Here is a 23,435-nt window from a genome sequence, read left to right as displayed (position 1 = left end):
GTCGTGTTGCAGCGCAAGTGATAATGACGAAGACGTGGCAACAAACGTTTGTCTAAACAAGGGGTATCTAATGGGTGTTTAAGTTGCTTAATTCACTTAAAATTAGTTTCGAAATTCAGGCGCTTAATATTACTATTGATAATATTTTTTTTAATTAAATTTATAACCTCTACTGCCTTCTTGAAAATTCTTCCAAATTGAGGTAAATGCATTTGTCAAAAATAACCATTTGTTCTTTGGCATCATACTTTGTTTTCCTTTGTAAATCAACTTTAAACTTGAATTTCTCGCACGTTTTGGAACATACATGGCTGGCATTTTAAACAGGGTATTTATAAGGTTCTCATCCTCTTTGCAATTCATATTCCACTTGATTCTTGTGCCAAGCATAAAATGCAAAACACTTGAACTGAGTGGAAATGAAGGCGAAAGCTAAATAAGCAGCAACAAAATGTCTCATAAACCAACAGATACACTGGAAGAAATTGAAATTAAAAAAAAATGTAACTATTTGTTTGGAAAAAAAATGTTTTTTAATGGTAAAATTCATTTTAAATTATAAATGTTGAGGTCTTAGTTTTTCGTGTAAAAATTAAATTCCATGTGTTCACGTTGCGTATACGTAATATGCGTGGTGCAGATATAACGTATACGCAACGTTTGCCTTATGATGTCCAACATTTTTGTTTACTGTGCCTGAGAATAAGAAGAATAAGCAGCAGGCCGAGAAATAAAAAAAACGGCAGGGTGTTGATAATGATAGCAAAGACAAAAGCCCACGCCTAATGGGACACGGAATGACTGAGGGGCGGTTGGTGGGTTGGTCCTGGGCGATGATGAGGGGGTGGTCCTGAGGCTGGGTGGCTGTGAGCCCCGGTGACCATCCGACTGTCAGGCCCACGTCCTTGACGCGCTGCAGTGGCGACATCGTAGTTAAATTGCCTGTCCTCGGCCGGCGTCAACATTGTGTCATTGCTAGTATTAAATCAGAGCCAAACAAATGATGATACATAAGTGCGACACAAGTGCGCAGAAAAACACACAGAAGAGATTAACCGAAATGCTGGGTGGGAAAATTAAAATTACAGCGAGCAAAACCCCGGGGAATCGACCCTTGAATTTAGTTTATAACATTGCGATTACATGGGGTAAGTGAATCTTCAACATAAATAAAACATACTCGAGGCCATGTTGTAATAATAATTATAAACTAAATAATTATTAATAATATAAATATACCTTTAAAGCAAAAAACATAACTTCTAAAGGCACTTAATTTAGTGATTTACGTATATGTATATATTTTTTATTATCTTTATTTTCCGCACTAAATAGTCAGTATTTTGACTGAAAAAATTCAAAAAATGGTCCAAATATGGATTGTCATACCTTGGTGAGTTCGTAATTTCATTTAGAATTGATTGGCATTTAAGTTTGAATATTTTAATTTTTTTCCATTTTTTGCAAAAAATCATGATGTAACCATCATTAAAAAATGCAAAAATTTATCAAAAAATAAATTTCCCAGAAAGTGATGGGGATCGTTAGCTTAGGTTATTAGCTGCTCAAAACAGTCGCTCTTTTTTCTGTAGACCTTTGATTGACCAAATTATGATCGAAAACCCGCTTAAAATAGTGAATTTTGGTCAAAAGTCCTGATACGATGCTAGTTATTTAAGGTCAACAGGGAAAAATATTTGGCATAAAATAATAATTCGTATATTATATTAAATATTTCTTGTATATTGTTTCTAGCACTAACAATTCGTTTCAGTGCAACATTTGATGGAATTACTGCGAACGAGCCCCTTTTGTTTCACCCACTGTGAGTGATCAGCCAAGTTAATATTTCACGGCCTGACCTTCGGACATTCCGAATTATGTGCTGCCAACTATGTTGGATGGCGAAAGGCGGGAAAAACAGAGTGGAAGACACAGAGGCCAGTGCATAGTTCATCAAGTTTGCAAACAAACGCATACCACAGTCGGACTTCAAGGAGGATGGTCCTTCGCCGACTTGGGTCAAATATGTTGGCAGTTGCATTCTGTTTTGGCTCCGAACAGCAAACATTCAAGTAGCTGGCAAAGACAAAGGACCGGCACAGTGGGCCACAAAAGAGTGCGAATGCCTCTAAAAAGATCTTTACTAAGTGCCAAAAATATTTGTAATATTTACACATTTACATTCTAAGATTTAAAAGATTAATCGACAAAGTTTAATAAATAAATGTAAATATAAATAATATTTATACATAATAGGAGTTAGATTTTTTTTTTACTCCAAGAAATTACTAGGACTTTGAAATTACATAAAAGGTGGTTATAAATTTATTGTTGCATACTTTTGGACACCAACAGATTATTATTTCACATTTTTCTTCCGAAAACCATCTATATTTTTATATTTTCACTGTAACGCTGTGTAGTTTTATCGCATTACTGCAGTTGCAGGACCACTTTCTCCGTCTCTTTCTGTCCTATTGCCATCTCTCTCTCCGTGAATTCCCTAGCAATCTAGCCATCTACTCTTTCTTCGCTGCTTTCCTCCCATGCCATTAGCAAAAATGGGTAAATAAGCTTAGTTCGCTCTACGACCGGGACTTTAGTGGGTGGAAAAGGGAAGGGGACAGTTGCAGGGCAAGTGGTGAAAGTGGTGAGAGCACTTGAAAAAGTGGCAAAATAATTACCGATAACACAAATGCCCAGGCAACGATTCCGATTCCGTCGAACGGTCGAACTTTTTTCCGTGTGTCCGCCCCTTTCCGCTTTTCCCATCGCATTTTCCTCGCCTTTCCACGTGCCTTTTTCTGCTCCTCTTTTTTCCGCTTTTTCTGTGTTTCGCTTGTAGAACTCTGGCTTACATAAATTCAATTGTGCGCCTCTGCGAGTGTGTTTGTGTTTGGCTGTCAGTGCAGTTAGGCTAAACCGATTTGTCTCACCCCCTCCCGCACTTTCCAATTTTCCGCCCACGATCCTGCGACTTTTCCTGCAGGCTATGCTCTTCCATTCCACATTTGATTGGCCATACTCCTTTTGAGTGTCGTTTTTTTCATTTTATTTGTTGAAAACATTTAGTATAAAATAAATACATACTATTACATGCTATCTACAAGCTTTCTACAAGTCATCTACATACTTTCTACATGTTTTCTACATGTTTTCTATATACTTTCTACATGTTCCCAAAAACTTTAAAATTATAACACCTTTTAATATTTATATTAATTAATAACATTTTTTAAAAATGAATTACTTAAATTTGTTAGCTCAGAGTATTAAGTCCTGCGGCCGTCAGCTTTTGGTTGGCCAGGATTTTTACCAGTTTTTTTCCCCCTTATTTGTTGTTTGCATTGCCCAGTTGACTTTGGTGCTCTCTGTGTCAATTGATGGCCCTCGAATGGACTTGACTCGGGCGAACAGAACAGAGGAAGTCCAGTGCCGAAGCCATAGCCCCGAAAAATATCAAGTGTCGTTTGTCAAGTCAGGGAGACAACATTCGATAATGTTAATTCCGAATCCGAACATTCGGATAGCAAGTTTTGGTGGCCTTTTAATGAGTGCCGTCTAATCACTTCGCTTCAGGGAACTTTCTTGGGGACTTTGGAGAGTGAGCTCTTACCGCATCACATAGCCATGCCAATTTATTTAATATGCCGTACGTGAGCTTCCGCTTTCTGTTCTCTGTTCAGCCCCGTTTATGGCCACTGACTCTGATTCACGTCCTCTCTCCTTTTCTCTTCTCATGGCCTTGTGTGTTTTTACTTTTCGCATTTCATTTCATTTTACTGGACGTTTTCAAATTTTTCACTTGAGTGAGCTTTAGCAGGCGGTTTCACATCTTTAACGATGTGCAGAAAAAAAAGAAAGGAAGAAATTTACTGCAGGAAGAGGACTCCGAACTGTCCGACCATTTGTAATAACCAAAGCCTCCGGGGAGGCTAACATGTGAGGTCCTTCGCTGACCAGACTCCAAAGCCCCTGCACTGACAGTCGGGCACGAAAACATAAGTGGTATTGTTGGCAGTTCTAAGAGACTGTAAAAAAATATTAAGCACTGCACTCTCGAACCAGGAGGCCTTAAAAAGAAACAGAGAACGGTCGACACACAGGGAAAAAACAAGTGTAAATATTAATAATATTCTGCCAAGGTATTTTGTTTACCATTTTTTGAGTCATATTTTAACTTCTTCTATTTCGTTTATAAGCATTAATTAATAATTATTAAATAAATAAAAAATAATTGAAACCCCCTCAATAATTGGGTGAAAAGTGAAAGGAAATGTGGTATTTAAAAATTGTGCAACAAAAAATTTGTCTAAAAACATGTTTCTTAGGTGTTGTAAAATCACATAAAGAAAAAATTTTTAATCGTTTCTAAAATGGAAATGGTTTACGCTAATGAAGCAAATTTTATAAGAGTATTTTTTTTATTTGACAAAGTTTAATAAATGTCTACGAAATAAATTGTTGCATTAAATTTGGCAGAATTTTCTACGAGTGCATGTTCGTGTATAATAAGCTGTTGGGTCTTCTTGGTCTTTCGGTCAGCTTACCGTTAAAGAGGATTCCGTCAAGGACACCGCGACGGCGAATTGTGTTCGAGTCGCAGCACATTCGTTCTGCTCAAAAACTCAACTCAACTCGGGGCCAAAATCCAAAATGCGAGATCCGACATCCCAGATCCGAAATACGAAATCCGAAATCCAAGCCAAGTCCAACCTCGCCTCATATGCGAGTCTTTGTGTTTGCGCATTCAAGTGACGTGGTGCGGCAGCTGTGCCGTGTCCTCATCCGCATCCGCATCCGCATCCGTGTCCTCTTTATCCAGGACTTAGATTCACAGAGAAAGAAATTCAAGAGCTAATTGGTAGTTAACCGGAAAATAATAAAAGGAAATTAAATAAATTTACATGTTAAATACGAGATTATATTGGGCAGATATTTTTTTAGAGACTAAATTATTATAATCTTAAATCTCTTAAATTACAAAACCTTTTTCCACAGTGCACACAGCTTTCTCGCAACAGTTTTCTGCCTTTTTTGCTTGGCATTGCGGCACCAAAGTGAGTATTTCCATATTTATAGTTTCTGAAATAGCTTCTAACTAGCTTAGCCGGCTGGCTTTGTCGAGAGGGACAGGGGCGCGAGGGGAAGGGGGGCAAAAGGTTTCCAGGGGGTCAAGGAGTGCCTGGATATTCTCTATGCCACTCTACCACTCCCCGGTAAATTGAATACCTCTGGTCACTTTTGCATAGAAATTACCCGATTTCCATAGCGTCCGGCAAACAATGAAATTGAGTGTCCTCCATTCGCAAGCTTCTTGCCAAAGTGATTTTTTCTCTCGATTTCGCTTTAAATGTGTTCTTTATTTAATTGCTAATTGACTTTTGAATGCTTTGGTATCTATCAATATTATATATTTATTTTATATTTAAAAAAAAAAACCATAGCTTTATTAATTGTTCTTTAAATATTAATAAGTTTTTTGAAGCTTTTTTAAATATTTTTCTACACCCAAAAATACTCTCTTTATAAAGAAACCTATCTATTTTAGCTCGAATTCAAGTGGCATTTCCTTTGGCTTCAATTAAATGTACGATAAATTCCCCAAGTTCAGACATAAGTAGATCCATTTCCACGGCTGAACTTATTTGTGGTAAGAGCTGACCCAAAGGCATTCCGGTTCGGGCTTCAGGATTCGGGTTCTGAGAGGGACGGACTCTCATCAGTTCATTTAGTAGGAGATCCTTCTGCTCATCTACATTTTTATCTTTGGGCGCGTAGTTTGGGAGCGTCTGTTTAGGTCTGCTTGATGACCTTCAACAGTTTACTGACATTTATAAATTTTTATAAGGTTCAGGGGGTTCAATAGCGCAGCATGACAAAATTTATCGCCACAACGTGTTCATAACACACACGCAGACACGCACACACTCTGGACACAGCGACCCACACAATCAACGCGCAAATATATGCCGGGTTCAAGGGGTTACGGTGGGTCAGGGGGTGGTGATGGGAGGGGCGGGCGGAATATTGATGGCGAAACTTCATGAAGCATAGCCAACTTTTTTCTCATCGCCTCCGCTTTTTTTTTTGTACTTTTTTGCAATGCGTAAATGTCAGATAAGCCCTCTCCAAAACACACACACACGCATTAAGTGAGAATGTTGAGATGCGACTAACTTATACTCATTATTTATAGATATCTGGTTTATATCTTGAGTAATATTATTAAGTATATTGTTATTTTTAAACAATTTGTGGTAGATTTCGATTTACTTTTGTTTAAGAGTATGTTATGAATAAATCGAATTTATTTTTAATGTAACTAATGCATTTTTAAAATAAAATATAAATAAATAAAAAAAAGAATAAACTTAAATAGCAGATAAAAAGATTTTAGTGATGTTTTATATTAATAAATTACCACTAATAACCTCGAATGGATACTCCCTTCAAACGAAACCCAACACTTGGTATTTCAGCTGGTGCGTGCAATTTTTAGCTTACAGCTGTCAGCTGACTACATTTACAGAGGGAAAACTAAACGAACCAAACAATTTGGTGAACTGCAAACGAATCAAATAGAAAGGGGAAATCGAGGGGAAGGGGACGAAAAGAAAGCAGAAAAAATATAAAAAATTAAGAATGCTCGGAATTAATTAATTTTAATTTAATTTATGAAGTTTAATTACTTTTCTGTAAATAGCATATAATTATAAAAAAAAAAATTGGCATAATTCTGTTATATTTTATAAAAAATCCAGAAATATCTAACTTTAGGTAAAGAACCGAATTTATTTCAATGGCACATATAATTTCTATTAATTATTTATATTTTTCAGTGTGCCCCAAAGGATGTTGCGAGTGAAAAAAGGAGTGGCAACATTCGCTTGTTGACTATGCATGAGGCGGAGACACCGCAATTCAGTTGGAGAAATCCGGGAAACTCCGGAAAACCCTCTATGGGCCCTCAAGTCTCCCACGAAAAACTCGGACCTGCTTCGCTGTCGATTGCCAAATGAATTTTGTCAGGCAGCGAAGGTTGAAATTGGCTTTTGCCTTTTGGCGAACGTATTTTGAATTTTAATGCGGCCATAAGAAGAGGAAGACTTGGCTAAGAAGAAGCCGAAGAAGAAGAGTAACCCTTTTTTCGGCTGCCACTTTTGTTTGTCGGGCCTAAAAAACAAAAACACACACACGAAGATGCGGAAAGACACGGGACTATTTCATTAGCAAAAGTCGAAAACGATGCTTCGCTTAACCCATGGAAGCCCGAAATAAATGACATGGAACAGAAGTTTCTTATAAAGTATATCTATAATTAAATAAATATTAAAAAATATTAATATCGAAATATTGGTCATAACAAATAATATTTTATTTTTAAATTTTAAACATTTTCGTTTTTATGCTATCTTTTCTAATACTTTTTTATTTTTTATTTAGAATTAAATAAATATAGATTACTATTAAAATAAAAATTTTGGTTAAACCTAATATTTCATTTAATTTAATATTAATATTCTTTATTTATATTTATTGTAAATAATGTATCAATTTACTAGAAACGAAGGGGTTAAGAGGTGCCTGACTTTGGTTTTTGTTTAGCTAAAATCAACACATCCCAACGCTCACATCCCCTTCTCACCTCCTCGAGGAGATACTACAAAGCAACCGCAATGGGATTGGATTAACATTCAGCCAGGATCCAGGATCCACAGGAGATAGCAGGCAGGAGGCAGCAAGGATGTGGTGGAGACGGCTAAGAACTGAGTGCCATCTTAGTTGCGGTTGAACACTTGACTGGGGGAAAAGCCAGGGAAATACGATGGAAATGGCAGCATATTTGAATACTTGATTTCTTTTATTAGGTGTCCTTGTGTGCGAGTGTCTGTCTGTGTGTGTGTGCTCTTTATTTCCATCCTCAATCACAAATCGTTCGAACAAGAACCTAACCGACTTTCACCCGTATCTAGATTGTGTTTAATTGAAAATTCCTCTTGCCTTTCAGCCTTTTAGCCTTGATTAGTTGATCAATTCAATTTAAATTAGGCTTTCTCTTTCTCAGTCTATAAATAATCATACATTATCAATGTATATATTTCAGGTTTAATGGCACATCAATTTAATTCGTTTATGTCCACAAAATACAAGCAGTTAAGCAAGCAGTTTTGCCCTTTTTATTAAATTAGATATGAATACTTGCTTTTAGTCTTATTTATCTAAATTAATTCATTTTTAGCTCACTTGGAAAAAATTCATGTATATTCTAATATATAATTTAATTCGACTTTTGTTTTAATTATTGCAAAATTATTTAGTTACTATTCTGTTTTCACTTTTAATTAACAAGAATACATTTTTTTCAATGTGGATTGGTACCTTGTGCAATTTTCATACTTTATTCACGTCTTTTTTGGGAATAATTCAACGTTTAAGATACGTTTTGTGTGGCTGGCGATTCTTCAACTTGGCAGTTGTCATCATGGCCTGTGTGTTGGTTTGTGCGTAAGGTCATGACACACATTTGACAAAGAGGACCGACCTGTCCTCTGGCCACCATCCACCATCCGCCACCCACTTGTCCACCCGCCTCCCTGGGTCCAGTGTCCATTCCAGGGCCTTTGTTGTTAGGTTTTGGGCTTGATTAGACTCCAAGTATGCCTAAGCCTATGCGTGTGTAGCTATGTGGGTGGAGATGGGTGGAGGTGACCTTGCTGTTGGCCCAAACTTGGAGCGGGGCCAAGTCAAGTCAAGCAAAAGAGCGCGACCATAAAAGTGCCTCTCGGAAATGGAAATAGAAATGGAAATAGAAACAGAAATGGAAACGAACAGATAAAACAATAATTGAGAGTGGCCCACGAATTACCCAGATAAATTAGTTCCTTTATGCTGCCACCACATCAAACATTTATTATTTATTATACAATGGATACAAATTGAACTGAAAACATGTCAAATGAAATAATACTTTGTTCGATTTATTACGAGTGTAAATAGCGAATTGAAATTGCTCAATTGTAAAAAAACATTTTGGAAATTTAAACTGAAAGTAATATGAAAGCATTCTCTATAGATGGCTACTTTCGCTAGAGTTAATAATTGTTCAAGTAAAAACAAGTGTGTATTTTAAATGTGCGAGCGCAGTGAAATGAAAGTAAGCCATGGAATTTGGCGAAGGATTGTTATGTATACGCCTCGTTGGCCGAGAGATTTATGCCAGGCAACTGGGGACGAAAGTCAACATAAGGTGGTGATAAAGAGGCGGAGGCAAGGCTAGCACAATAATAATAAGAAACAGAAGCAACAACAGCAATTAAAACGGCGGCACCAACAAATAAGAATGTGATAAAAATAAAAGTGAAAAGCCGTCACTCTCTCTCTTCGTCCAATTTCACTTACCTCTTTTGGGCTCTTCACTGGAAAGAAAATTTAACGGTTTTTATTATTTTTCGTTCATGTTGTAGCCGAAAATCACATTCTGGTTAAAGCATTTTTTGAGCAATTTTTTTTTTTTGCAAAAATTGGGCAAAAGCGTTTTTAGTTTTTTGGCAAAAAAAATTCCCTTCTAAAGTTGTATTTTATGCGTTATTTTGTTAAACCAAGGCTTATGCCAAAAAGAATTACTGTTTTAAGCAGCTAACAACACAGGCTACCGATCCCCATCACTTTTTATAAATTTAATTTTTTTTACGAAATTTGTTACGAAATAAGGGGTTGTATCATAATTTTTTGCGAAAAATGGCAAAAAAATAAAGTTTCTAGATTTAAATGTCAATCAATAGGGGTTTTAGCTACGAGCTTAACGAGGTATGACACTCCATATTTGGATAATTATTTCCGTTGTTTCGGCCAAAATTATGATATTTTATAGTGAAAATATGGATTCGAATTTTTGACAAAAATAAACGTATTTTGTGCGGTTTTTAAGCTGTAAATCGACCGACTGTTTTGGGCAGCTAACAACCTAAACTAACGACGATAATGATTTAAATAATTGAAAATTGGAGCTTTTCTCAGTGATTCGATTGGGGGCGGCAGCGCTTTTAATGACGCAGCAGCAAACACTCGGAAGGCGTCGACCCACTTGGCACAGAGGTGGGTGGTTGGGTGGTGGGCGGTACGCATTTCATATGTATGGGTGCACAAGAACATGTGTGTGTATGTGTGTGTGTGCGTTGAGCAGCTGTTAAATATTTGCTCAGTTATTTTTTCGTTCTCACTGCAACCATTTGAAATGTATTAATAATTGTCAAATGTTTAATTAGCCAAGCGAACACAAGCTCAACTCGTTCGTTCGCCAAGGAAGCCATTCCAGGGCCCCAAAGAGACAACTCTGTCACGCTAAAATACACAGAGAGAAAAGTGAACTATAATGGTTATAAATTCATTCTCAAATAAAATGCTTGGAACATATAAACAATAACTATTTTTTCACTAATTTTTAAACCAATAAAAAAAATAACGGCTAATATATTTCATATTTTTTTTGGGTGCATAAAGAGTCAGCGGAACATATTACCGGCGCCAAAAAGATGCGTAAAATGGTGGAACAGCTTCAACGCAGCAGCAGCATTTTAGCCCCTCACAAAAAACACCCGCACCTTCCCTGAACTCACCGCAACACCCTCTCATCGCTAAACTTTTCTAGGCACCGCATTAGGAAAGGGAAAAGGAAATATCCTGCGCCTGGGACTTTTCCTCGCTGAGAGAATTTCCCTAGGTGCGAAATATATTCGGTTTTCTCGCATGCTACAAATTTTGCCATCAATTTGGACGTTATTCATGGAAAATTTCAAATTTAAAGCGAAGAAATTTGGGTGAAAAATTTCAAAGTCGATTTATTGGGTAGTTTGACACTGCTTTTGGTTTAAAATTATTTTTGTCTAAATTCCTAAAAACTGGAAAAAAATTAAATTAAAATAAATAATTCATAAAATACAATATAAAAATAAATAATGTCTCTTTTATTTTGTGATACTGTAATGAATACATTGAGAAATATCTCAACCTTTATTGAATTTAAATGAAGATACTTTGAATGTGTTTGCTTTGCATGCATATTTATTTATGAAGCTAATTAAATGGGATTATCTTGGGGATAGCAGATTAAATACATGAATATGTGCATGTTCATTAAAAGGATTAATAATGCACGATATGACACAAAGATGATTTTAGATGAAAAATAATTGGAGTGCTTGCATTTCGTTAAATGCAAACAACATTTATATATTTATATGTACAATGCCCAGTTTTCCAGTTTTGGATAGTTTGTGCCGTAAAGTTTTTAGCGGGCTTTGTAGACTGTATTCATGAATACACACACGTATGCACGCTAGTCAGTTTTGCGTCATTTAAACCGCATTAAAATGAAATTAAATATTCATTCAGGAATTTAACTGGCAAACATGAAAAGGAAGCAGTGAGGCGACCAACAAGAGCGATAAAAATAATAATAATAATATTGACAACAATGACAGCGCAACTGACACGATTTCAGTTAAATGACAGATGAAAAAAGAATGGCAGAAAATTATGGCGGAGAAAGAGGAGAAAGGAAAAGGAAAATGGCGTTCGTGGGATTTTTATCGTCACCAATTATAACACAGGTACACAGCCAAAAATTTCCACGAACCATTTCTAGTTTTCCATGATAATTGGGTGATCCTGAGTAAAAGTCCCATACAAACTTATGTCCCATCACCTACAGGTTCCGCGGTATAGCTAAGAATACAAAAAACCGATGTTTGCCCACATTTTGAATTACGTGGCCTATATAATTGGACTAACCTTTATTATTTTCGGTAGGACCTACTCTCAATACATCACGGCATTCCTAAAAAATAGTCCCCATTGTGAACCATTGCCCATGTCTTTGGAATTCGACGCCAAAGTTGAAAATCCCAAAATTGTAGAGGTTTTTCTGATGTTAAAACAATTCTGAGGATTAAATCTTGAATGGAAGTAATTTTAACTATTCATTGTATCTATTGTTCATTGTATGCTTTAATTTCGGTTTAAAGCGTTTTCATGAGAATATTTTGTATTGGATTTATTATACTAATAAAACCGATTTTTTTATTTCATTATCTACTCCTAAATGTTGTCAAATTTTAAAAAAGTCAAGGCATCCTACAGAATGGGAGTAAACATTTACATTTTTCTATGTATGTTCAGTGAACGTACTTTAGTTTCTTAGTTCTAGAGGTTGCCATGACTTATTCAAAATTTGACAACATTTAGGAGTAGATAATGAAATCAAAAAATAGGTTTTATTAGTATAAGAAATCCAATAAAATGTTCTCATGAAAACGCTTTAAACCGAAATTAAAGCATACAATGAACAATAGATACAATGAATAGTTAAAATTACTTCCATTCAAGATTTAATCCTCAGAATTGTTTTAACATCAGAAAAACCTCTACAATTTTGGGATTTTCAACTTTGGCGTCGAATTCCAAAGACATGGGCAATGGTTCACAATGGGGACTATTTTTTAGGAATGCCGTGATGTATTGAGAGTAGGTCCTACCGAAAATAATAAAGGTTAGTCCAATTATATAGGCCACGTAATTCAAAATGTGGGCAAACATCGGTTTTTTGTATTCTTAGCTATACCGCGGAACCTGTAGGTGATGGAAAATAATTTTGTATGGGACTTTTACTCAGGAGCACCCAAATATCATAGAAAACTTGAAATGGTTCGTGGAAATTTTACAAAGTTTAATTTTGTGTTCCTGTGTTATTCATTAAAAAGCTGATTTCCCTTCGTTATGCTTAACAAAGATGCCGAAAAAAAAGAAGGCATAGGAATAAAACTATCAGCATGCCATTAATTGCGCCACTTTAATCTGGTTTTAATGTTGAGCGTTTGCCATGTAAAGTGCATAATAAAATTGTAGAAAATTTAATTATGCGCAATTAATGCGCATTAAATGCACGCAACAGCAGGCGAATGATCCTGGGCTGGAAAATCAAGGGGGCGTGTCTATTGATGTCGGCTAATTGACTGCCATCGAAAAGGAGGGTGGTTTTTGGGGTGGCATAACCCAATGCTCGGTCAGCTGCTAATTAACATTCGCAGTGGGTGCCAGCGATTGATGGAAGCGGAAAAAAAGCAAGCGAGAACGAGGACTCAATGCTGTAATCCTGAGTGCTATGCCTGATGCCTGTCATGTCCTGTCCAAGGAGCAACAAGGAATTACAAAGAAAAAATGGAAAAAGAAACCAGGACCTTAACAGTCAATTAAAATAGCTCTTAGAAGTGGGCAATTTATTTTTCACAAAATCCAAAATGGAATACTAACTTGGAATTAGGCAAAAAAATAATAGTATTTCCCATTTTTGCTACTCAATCAATTCGGGGATAAAAACACATAGTTGTGTGTTTTCATAACCTTTTGCAACATTTTATTGTTTATTTTTTAGAGCAACGTTTTGATGATATTGAATTTACCACACTTTTGAGTTTAAAATGTATTGTTGCATACTTTTAGACACCTAGTTTAGTCACCCTTAATATTTATCCCTTTAGTTTAATTTCGATTTCGAGTATTTGTTTAATATATTCAACATAAATCCACCAGACATCCATGCCCTTCGTAGATTTCGCTATCGAATACAAATCATCCGGTTGTCTTAACATTTTATGTTTCGCTTTACTGCAATTCCGTACAGCTGTCGTTTGACATACGACTGCAGTCAAAATAATAGCGGCCATAAATTGCAATAATAATTGTAATCGCCCATCGAAGGTACCAGAGTTTATAGAATCCTAATTTTAGTGATTGCTTTAAAACAAAAAATGAAGAAATGTAATTTTTTCAAAGAATATATTTTCTATATTAATTTGTGGCTTGGAATACCAAAGTCTAGAAAGGAAAACCATAGGATGCCGCACAGACTTTCATTATTTTCTAAAATACTTCAGCTGACCAACCGGCCACTAGGTTCGTCCTTTGGATGCATTATCCTTGCTGCTTGCCCCATTTTCTGGCTAAATATTTATGGCGAACCCTCTGCTCCGTTTGATTGCGAATATTATTTTATTTTATTTGATGTCAACTCTTTTCCACTTCCCGCCCCCCTTTGAGGGCCATCAAATGCAAATGTTTATGGCAGTAGCCCCCCTTTTGGCCACCCCCTTTTCGCCTTTCGCCCCACTGTGCAATGCATTTTGCATGCCGATGGCGTTGGGTTTTTATGGCTATGTGGAGTATTTATGGTCCAACTATGGCACCTGCCTTGCTGCCCGGCTGCAACAATTTCATTTTCCCCCATTTCCCATCTATTTTCCTTGATATAAAAAATATTTAATGAAATTCCTTTCTGCAAGTTGACTATTTAACCTGCGGTGCGATTTAATTTCCAGACCCCGAATGAGATTTAATATCGAAATGGATTTATATTTGCTACGGTATTCCCCATTAATAAGTTCAACCCTTTTCTTATTTTTTCTTAATATTTCGAAATCTCAGCCAATGAGATTTGTTTACTGCACTCCCAGCAAATTTTGTATTCATTTTGCATTTGGGCAAATTACGTTTTGAGCAAGAAGTTCGGAAAACAAAACTTTGCCCATTGCCAACACACACACACATGTCGATGGGGGCGGGGGCGGATGGTCGGCTGGTCAGGGGGGCGTGGCCGATCTGGCTGACCCCATAAAACTTTCGAGCTTTCGACCGACAGAAGCCAAAACAATGGCATAAGTCATTTTTAATTGCCTTTTATCGAGCGCATGAATGGGGATATTTCTTTGGTAATTGGAAAATATTTTGCTGCCCAAGTGGCTTCTGTTCACTTGGAAAAATTTGTTATATTATATTTAGGAGTTTTAAATTAAAATATAAATCATTTGAAATAAATGTTTAAACAAATAGATTTACGGCTTTTCCTTCCACCCGTCTTTCTTATCTAGACTACTCTATAAAAGTCATGACCAAAAAATATCAAGTAGCCAAAATCACCCAGAACGAACTGATATAAAAATCTACAAAAATCATTTTCTATTAACTGTGTGTTTTTAAAGAACACTTAATGTTAAATGATGGAATTTTTTTTTCTATTTTTTATTTAAGATTTTTTGGGAATATTTTGCGCAGCCAGTAATAGTACAATTCGAAGAAAATGTTAAGTATTTCAGACGTGTAAGCCGATTCAATGTCCGTCACTCTAAGTGGGCCCCCCATATTTCGCCCCCTTTGTCATATTTTGGCCAACTCCCGCTGTTTTTCAGCCACGCTCAACTTATTAGTGTCATTTGTTTTTTTCGCTTGGCGGGCAAAGTCTGAAAAATGACATGACAGACATCCTGTCCCTGGGAAAAACGGAAACCGGACAGCCTCAGCCTCCCTCGAAAGCCCGAATTTTCCATTTCCCATTTTCCACCGCCCCACAGCACTTTCCTCTCATTAGCGTACGGCCATAACAAGTAGCCGACCCGTTGACCGTTGGCCGTGCGTCGCTCCTCGTTCGTCGTTCGGCTAACTTATGCAAGTTACTTACCTGAGAACGGAGCTACCCGGTCCGCCGGATTTATGGGCCCGGCTATTAATCACAGCCAACAGCAGGTCCTGGTTTAGAGTCCGCTTTGATTGCCGGCGGAGCCGCAAATTTATGCCCACCGAACATTCGCCCGCTTGAACATTCAATTTTTCGAAATTGGCTGCGAAAATGTTGAGATTGCAGATGGCTGAAATATGACTTGTGGTCGCTTGTCGATAATTATTACCGCCAGAGATGGTATGGCATGGGATGATTCGTCCTGGATCCTGAGGCTGGGCAGCAGATGGAGATGGAGATGGAGGGGAAGATGGTGAATCCGTTTTTCAGTTATTTTCCCAGCTGCACTCGGCTCTTGGCATATTGACAGGGCACATGTTTGCCCACATCCCGGCCAGATTCTCGCTCCTTCGATGCGTGGTGCACAGTGGTGCACAGTGGTGCAAAAGAATCTATTGGGATTTTTAATCATTTATTAAATTATATAAATTGCAATCCATAAAATAAGTTATTAATAGTAGTAATGTTTCAAAAAGGTTAAACTAACTGAGCCAAAATAAATGGATAAAATATACGAAACAAATAAATAAAAGATATTTTTTGACATTTTTGTTTTTTTAGTGATATATTTTTTCAATTTTTTTTAGTATTTGAAATTTGTGTTCCAGGTTCAATTCCTCTATAAGTGACCTTGAAACATTTTCCAACGACTTGCTCACCACGGTGGCCTGCATTTGCATATGTTTCTCATGCGTGCGGTGAAAAGTGGGCGCAAAAGCAGGAAAAGTGGGCGTGGCAGTGGGAAAAGTGGGGTGGGGGAGGGGCGAAGCAGCTGGGCGAGAAGTGCAGCTTGTTTGTCTTGCACTTGCGACTGTCGGAACAACTGTCAGGACATTGTCGCATTGATGAAGCGTCTTTTTGGGGTGGAGATACAGAGGGGGATTCAGATTCAGATTCAGATGGAGAATGGATTTGGGTGCGAGGATCCTGTCAAAGGACATATCGCATCAATCACACAGCACCATATGTGTGTCGCCAGTTGGCAAGAACAATAACAATAACAATCACAAGGACGAGGACAAGGACGAGCAGAAGTAGGGAAAATCTTAACACTTTCTTTTCCCTTTGGAGTTTTCATTAGCGCTTTTCTGGCGAATCGGCAAAGCGATACCTATCCAATTATCCCTCGGCTACCCCATTTATCCTTTTATATCCCTTATTTTTATTTCTACTTTCATTTTTTATTTTTTGATTGGCCCCGGGACACGTGGCTGGTTTACCCCGTCGAGCCGAGAGGCACATAAATCTTCCAGCTCCGACGACGTTTGACAGCGGCACTCATATGTCATACCGGCATGTTTGTTGTCCTATATCCCATATCCCACATCCTACAGCCTACAACCTATATCCTTGTTGTTGCTTTCGGGCTTGTTTTGGATTTCATGTTTAACATTTTACAGCAACGACAGCAGTTTGACAGTTTCTGCTATTTATCGTGGATGGGTGGGAAAACAATTTCGGAGGCCGTAGAAAAATAAATAAGAGCAGGAATTAGGGGAATATCATATCCTGACGGGAAAATAGATGGTATATCTTCTTTCCACCTCACTTGCATAAACTATTTTTTGTGATAAATATGATTTATTTGGGCTGCAGTAAAATTATAAACTTAAATATTAAATTCCACTTGCATTTTTAAAATATTTCCTTAAATGTAAAGTATATTTTAGTATACTTTTTAATTCAATTAAATTAAAGATGAAATGACTCAGTGCCCAATATAATTTAATTTAATCGCCCTAAACATTTCGAAAGGCTTTTTAATTGATGCAAATTCCAAATTAATTTAAAACTAGTTAGCCCCGACTAAGCGACTCAAATTGATAACCATGATATATTGTTTGGCAAGTGAAAATCTGGCAGCAATTAAAATGCAGTGAGGGCGACGTGGGGTTAAGCCACATGCAACATTGGCAAATTGCAGTTCAAGTGCTTAACTCGGCTCATTTCGATGCAGGCCGAAAGGCAGCACTTATTGTTAGTAACGGACACTGCCAACAGCAACAGCAAAAGCAACAATGGCAACAGCAACAATTAGGCTATGTAATTACGGCCAAAAAGGGAAACGGGGGAGGGGAATAAAGTAGCACCAAAAGGAAAACAGAGAAAAATAGCCCCAATGGCTAGGCACTGTGAAAAATGGGCCAGACTTTTCGAAAATATTGTAAATGCAATAAAAATATATTAACCATGTGCATTGCATATAAATTAAAAATGGAGTGGTTATTATTTAAAAACAAATATATTTCGGATTGTTACTTAATTTTTAATGAGTGAAAATTTAAAAAAAAATAAAATTGTAAAGACAGTAGATAATTAAAAAAAATCTTTTACTTGTAAAAAGAGTAGCTTGTTACAACTTTTATATTGATTTTTTTTTTATTTCTTCTGAACAATAATGCTTTTTGACAAACGGCTTTGATCCAAAGAAGTAACAAAAAGTGAAGTTCCATTAAATCAAATAACTGTTTTGTATATTTTTTACTCCTCTTTTTTTTCTTAAATAGAAACAACAATTTCGTTAAGTGAAGTGGCCGTAAACTACTGAAGAGACATGTAGCCACGAAAATAAAAATAAGAGCCAACACGGAAAACAAAGGGCAGACAGATGACAGAACAAAGAGCAGAAACACTGCGAGATATCCAGAGACATGTCCACTGCATTTACATTTAAATGGTGGGAAATGCTTGGAAGGGGTGGGAAAAGTGGGCGCAGGGGGCGGAGATAACTAGTGCGTGCAGACTAACGATGCACAGAAAATGTTATTATTAAAAAACAGAATAAAGAAACGAAACTTTAAAAATTCTCATATATAAAATAAATGCCATATAAATTTCATAACAAATAAATTGCATTAGAAATTTCCCTGAAAGCAATAATAATATTTTATAGAAGAACAAGATATTTGTTTCAGTGTGCCCAAGGCGACAGTGAGAACAGCAAAATGCAATACAATAAACATTTTGGCCCTGGCTGTGAGTCGGCGTGCGTGTGTGAGTGCGTGATTGCAGAATATACCGCATCATCTGCCGCTCCGCCCACTGTGCGCCCACCCACCCAGCCTACCACCCACCACCCACCACCCACCTGCTACTCAACCCTTCCGCTGACCATTGAACAAAATGCCCAATTTGGTCAACATCAACGTTTTGAGGCGACTACAGGCACACATTGGAAAAAATAAAAGACAGAGAGGAGAAATCTTTCCTTTTTAATAAGTAATATAATTTTAAAAATTCTTTTGGTTTAGTATAGAAAAATTGTTAAGGCTTTTCTCGCATATACAAGTTAAAAATGAAATTAAATTAAAATCGAATTATATATTGTCATAAAAATGTTGTATGTTACCCTTTTTCCTAGGTGTCTACAAGTCTAATACAAATTAGAAATAAATTAAAAGTGTAGAAATGATCAAAAATGCCTGTAAATATATATGATCAAAAAAATGATTTATTGTACCCAGATTTTTTCCCTGTGTAGCCCTCCCCCTAACTTGACCCCTAGGAACTGGCCCACACGTAGCACGCATTTCCAATTTAAACTTGAATACGCATAAATTAGTGGGTAGTCCGGGTGCAACAACAATGGCAGTCATGATGACAGAGCCCCCTAAAACCCCCCTAAAAAAAGCCAAAAAGGGGGGTTCAAAAGTGGTCGACAGTGGTCTACAAATTGCTGCAACAGATATAGTCATAAAGGGGGTCCTTTAGACCCCTCATGCAATGTGTAACCGAAAAAGGCGTCAAGTGTGGCAGGCTGTTTAAATTGGAATCAGCAACAGCGGAAATGCAAAGGAGTGATCACTGGGATGATACTAATATTTATGACTAGTTTGTGCGAATTTTTTGTTTCTTCTTCCACTGTGCCGGAAAATGGAAATGGAAAATTCGGAGGGGGCGCACATTCGGGGTGCGCTTCATTAGGCATGTGTTTGTGTTTGTGGCCTGCGGAAAGGACCGGAGCTGACACTAGAAAAGTTTGACCAGCCAGCGGATTGCTCCCCTGGGCGAACGAGAGAGTCCCTGGAAAAAGGAGAAGGAAGCAAGATGTGGGATCCGGAATTCGGAGTTCGGGATTCGGCGGCCCTTTACAACGCCACTTTGCTTAATGGCCCGATACGGAGCTTAATCGTTTTGTTTCCAGTTTCCAGTCGCCATAAAGGCCATAAAGGAAGTGCATCCATCATAAAATGTTCCGTCGCTTCCCTCCAATTTTAATGCGAATCTCTTTATGACCCGCCACAAATTAGCCATCCAGATGCAGGAAGAAAATAAATACACCGAAAAAAAAACTAAACTATTTTTATATTAGTTCTACAATATTAAGTTTCAAAAATATTTTAATAATTTATTATATTTTGACTTCATTGGTAAATTTAATACAAATAAAATATTTATTTACATACCTGTCGAAAGAGTAGCCCTTGTGGCCACTGTCATCTCGATTTGCCTTTGACTTTGAGATTTTTCAAGCGACCCAGTCAGTTGAAACCCATTCTCGATACCATTCGGATCGTTAGGCAGTAGCAAAACCAAATTCCAAGTAAATTATTTCTTGAAAAACATTTCAAATTCCGTACAAATTGAAAACAGCACAATGGTGTGGAATGCGCTCTCCTTTTGGGACGGTCAGCCGGTCACCTCGCCCGTTTATCCCCAGATGGGGGATCTGTGGAACCCCAATACCACTGGATACCAGCGGAGCCACCATCATCATGCGGGTCATGTGAACCATGGGAGTCATGGGAATCATGGGAATTATTTGAACCGGAGTTGTTATCATAATCAACATCAAAACCAGCGGATGGACATGGGCGACTTTCGCCAGATGAGCTGTCCCATGCCGAACTACTATCCGCAGTTCCGGGAGCCCTGTTTGCATGATGGCGAGGCCTTCTGCGCCTACAACGGCATGGATATGAACCAGGGTTACAATAACGGAGCAGGACGACCTGGTAGTGGAGCTGGAACTGGAACCGGAACTGGAGGGGCACATGGAACTGGTTCAGGAGACTTCTGGTAGAGATCGGACCACCGTATCGTGGCGTTTTTACTCGACTTTCTGTGCGTTTGGTCTTTTGGAACTATTAAAATGTTTTCTTGAAAAGTGAACTGATATGAGATTATATTTTGGGGTTCGAATTTAGCTAAATTTAAATAATTTCGGTTAGTTTTTATTTAATTTAAGTAACTAACTAAATTAAAAAAAATATTTAAATATAAGCAATCAATTTAATTTGTTTTATATAAAATATTGAATATTTTTTTTCTTATTCTTTTTAGGCACCCACACATTTCTTGATACATTTTTAAATGTAGCATTAAAAGGTCCAATTGCAATTTGGTAGGGCAAAAGTCATAAGACAATCGTTTCATTTCCACCTGCCTTTCGATACAATTGATTTCGATTCGATTCAATTCGATTGCTTCGTTTCTTGGTCGTCGTCTCATATTTCTGCAATTCCCATTTACTGCAGCTGCAGCCTGCAGGCTGTCATGGCCCGGCCTTAATTGATTTGCCTGCGCAAATATTTTGCTATAATTAAACAGTTGTCCAGCTCTGAGGCTCTGAAGCTCCGGATCCCTGAATCCCGGGATCTCTGGCTGCATTGCAGCACTTAATGGCCTGGCCACAAACATTTGTCCAGACGGACGATTGCCGCTGCCGCTGCCTTTCACCTTTCACCTGACTGAGTCCTCTGCCCGGGGGCGGAAGGCGGGGAAGGGCGGGGGCGTGGCAGGCGGTTTGTTTCCTTTACGGATCGAAGAGCAGGACTCCGGGCGAACAAATTGCAGGCGACGGGCAGCCGTTTCAGCAATTTCGGGCCAAGTAAAACTTGATTAATGTTCGCTATTCAATTTCGTCTTTATCGCACCCTGGAAGGAGCAGGAAGATTGTATCGAAATCTTTTAAGTATAAATAACATTAATTAAAAAATCTTAAAAAAATAAAAGAGAATATATTGAACAACAGGGAAGTAATGTAGATTTCATATTTATTTTATTTTTATATTTTGTTATTATTTATTATCTTATTAACCATGAAATCGAAAGATAGAAAATGTAGTCTATAAAAACTTGATTATTTTAACTTAACCAAAAATGGATTATATTATAATTACCAAACGAGCCGCAGTTTAAAAATATTAAACTAATGTAAATGTTTTATTAATGGAAATTACAATTGTCATTAATAACGGTAATAAATATATTGATCCTCTCAGTGGTTACTTGCAATTCTCAATTAATAATAAATTAATTTTTTATTATTCATTTTATATATATTCTTTATTATTAAGAAAACTATGTTATTAAAGGGTAATTTTCCAGCTTTATCCCTTTTGTGCTTCTATGCAATTAAGCCCAAAAGTATTTAAGAATAACAACAATTCCAGCCGAGTTTTCAGCCATTTGGCTGGAAAATGTAAATGGAAATGGGAAAAGCGGCGAGTCGAAAGGAAATGGCCAAACGCAAAAGGCGTTCAACTTGAAACACACATACACAAACATATATAGAACGCTTCAGGGAAATTCCGTCCCGCTTTTCCGGAACCCCCCCCCCCCATTTTCCTTTCTCCCTCTTTCCTTTCGCCGCCTTTCTCCATCCATTGTCCATCGTTCTGCTGACTTTGTCAAAAATGTGTTGAAAAGTAACAGCAAAACAGAAAGTGACAGCCGTAAAAAGCGTTAGACTTGCCATCTAGCAGCCATTTTGCAACTGACAAATATGGCGGCAAGTTGTGGGGAGGGGTGTGGCAAATAGGGGGAGGGGGGACAGGGGTGGTCTTTTGGCAGATGGAAGAGATTTTCGCATTTCGTATCATAAATCCCAAGCGTTGAGCGGCGAGGAGGCGGATCCAACGGGCAAAAACGATTTACGACCACACGAATGCAGATATCAGACAGGAGTTACAGCCAGCCGCATCCATTTCTATTCTATTCTATTTTATATACCGTACACGATAAAGGTACAGTGCTAACTCGCATTAAAGCCCATCGATGTGGAGCTAGAAAAATTTTAAAAGTTGCAGCATAAATCAATTGTACTCATACTTCGAAGGGCGAATAATTTTAAATATTCTTTTGTTTTTATCGGATTTTAAATTTCAGTTATATTCAGGGAAGTTAAATTTATTATAATTGTTGTATTATAAGTTAGGTAAATCTATTTTAATAAATATTTATTTGTAATATTATTTCTTTTTTTTAAAGCCTATACACACTTTTCAAATCCTCTACTGTTGCCATTTCATTAGTTCGCTCAAAGTGTTTTCTCTGTGCAAACAAATATATGTGGATATGATATATGTAAATAAATAGCGCTACTATGACTGAATTTTCATTATCGCTTCCAATTCAATTGCTTTTCGACTGGCAAAAGTTTTTTGTTTATTTGTGCTGCTAACATTCAGCAGAAGTTTTGAAATGAATTTAGAATAAATATGGCTGCTGGTAGAAAAATTAAATTGGACAGTGCTTAAAGATTAAATAAAATACAAAGATTAAATAAATAAAATTAAATATATATTATAAGAATGTTAAAAGATACGTTTAGTAAAATTATCGTTATTATTCGCTATTATTGGTTATTCCTTTGGTTTTTGTCTTTCGCGGTATTTGTATTCCCTACATTAATCCATATTTAAATGCTTTTACTGGAATTTGGAATTTGTGCCAAATTCTTGACACTTTCGCAAGAAAAAAATTCAGAGGAGAGATCAGAAACATTCACTGTGTCTGATTGTCTGTGGTTTGACTTTTTAAAGCCCTCGTCCCGACCGGCGGCTCATTTCTTATTATATTCCGCCTGCAATTTCACTGATTAATTGCTGGGGTTCCGACTTTCCGACTGGTCGTTTTCCTT

General features: G+C 37.2%; 1 protein-coding gene across 1 annotated transcript; it reads left to right on the top strand.

Moving 5' to 3' along the window:
* The first annotated feature begins 20,046 nt into the window (after window positions 1-20,046).
* LOC108056684 (uncharacterized) lies at window positions 20,047-20,683 on the top strand. Its single transcript, XM_017140566.3, has one exon. The coding sequence runs from the start codon at window positions 20,169-20,171 to the stop codon at window positions 20,592-20,594; it is 426 nt and encodes a 141-aa protein (XP_016996055.2). The 5' UTR covers window positions 20,047-20,168; the 3' UTR covers window positions 20,595-20,683.
* Window positions 20,684-23,435: the final 2,752 nt, after the last annotated feature.

This window comes from Drosophila takahashii, chromosome X, assembly GCF_030179915.1.
Source record: "Drosophila takahashii strain IR98-3 E-12201 chromosome X, DtakHiC1v2, whole genome shotgun sequence".
In the NCBI taxonomy this organism is placed as follows: Eukaryota; Metazoa; Arthropoda; class Insecta; order Diptera; family Drosophilidae; genus Drosophila; species Drosophila takahashii.
This window is presented reverse-complemented; position numbering and strand designations above follow the sequence as displayed.

Bases quoted from the DNA above. Each gene is read 5' to 3' on its own strand.
- LOC108056684 (XM_017140566.3), top strand. From the start codon at position 20,169: ATGGTGTGGAATGCGCTCTCCTTTTGGGACGGTCAGCCGGTCACCTCG.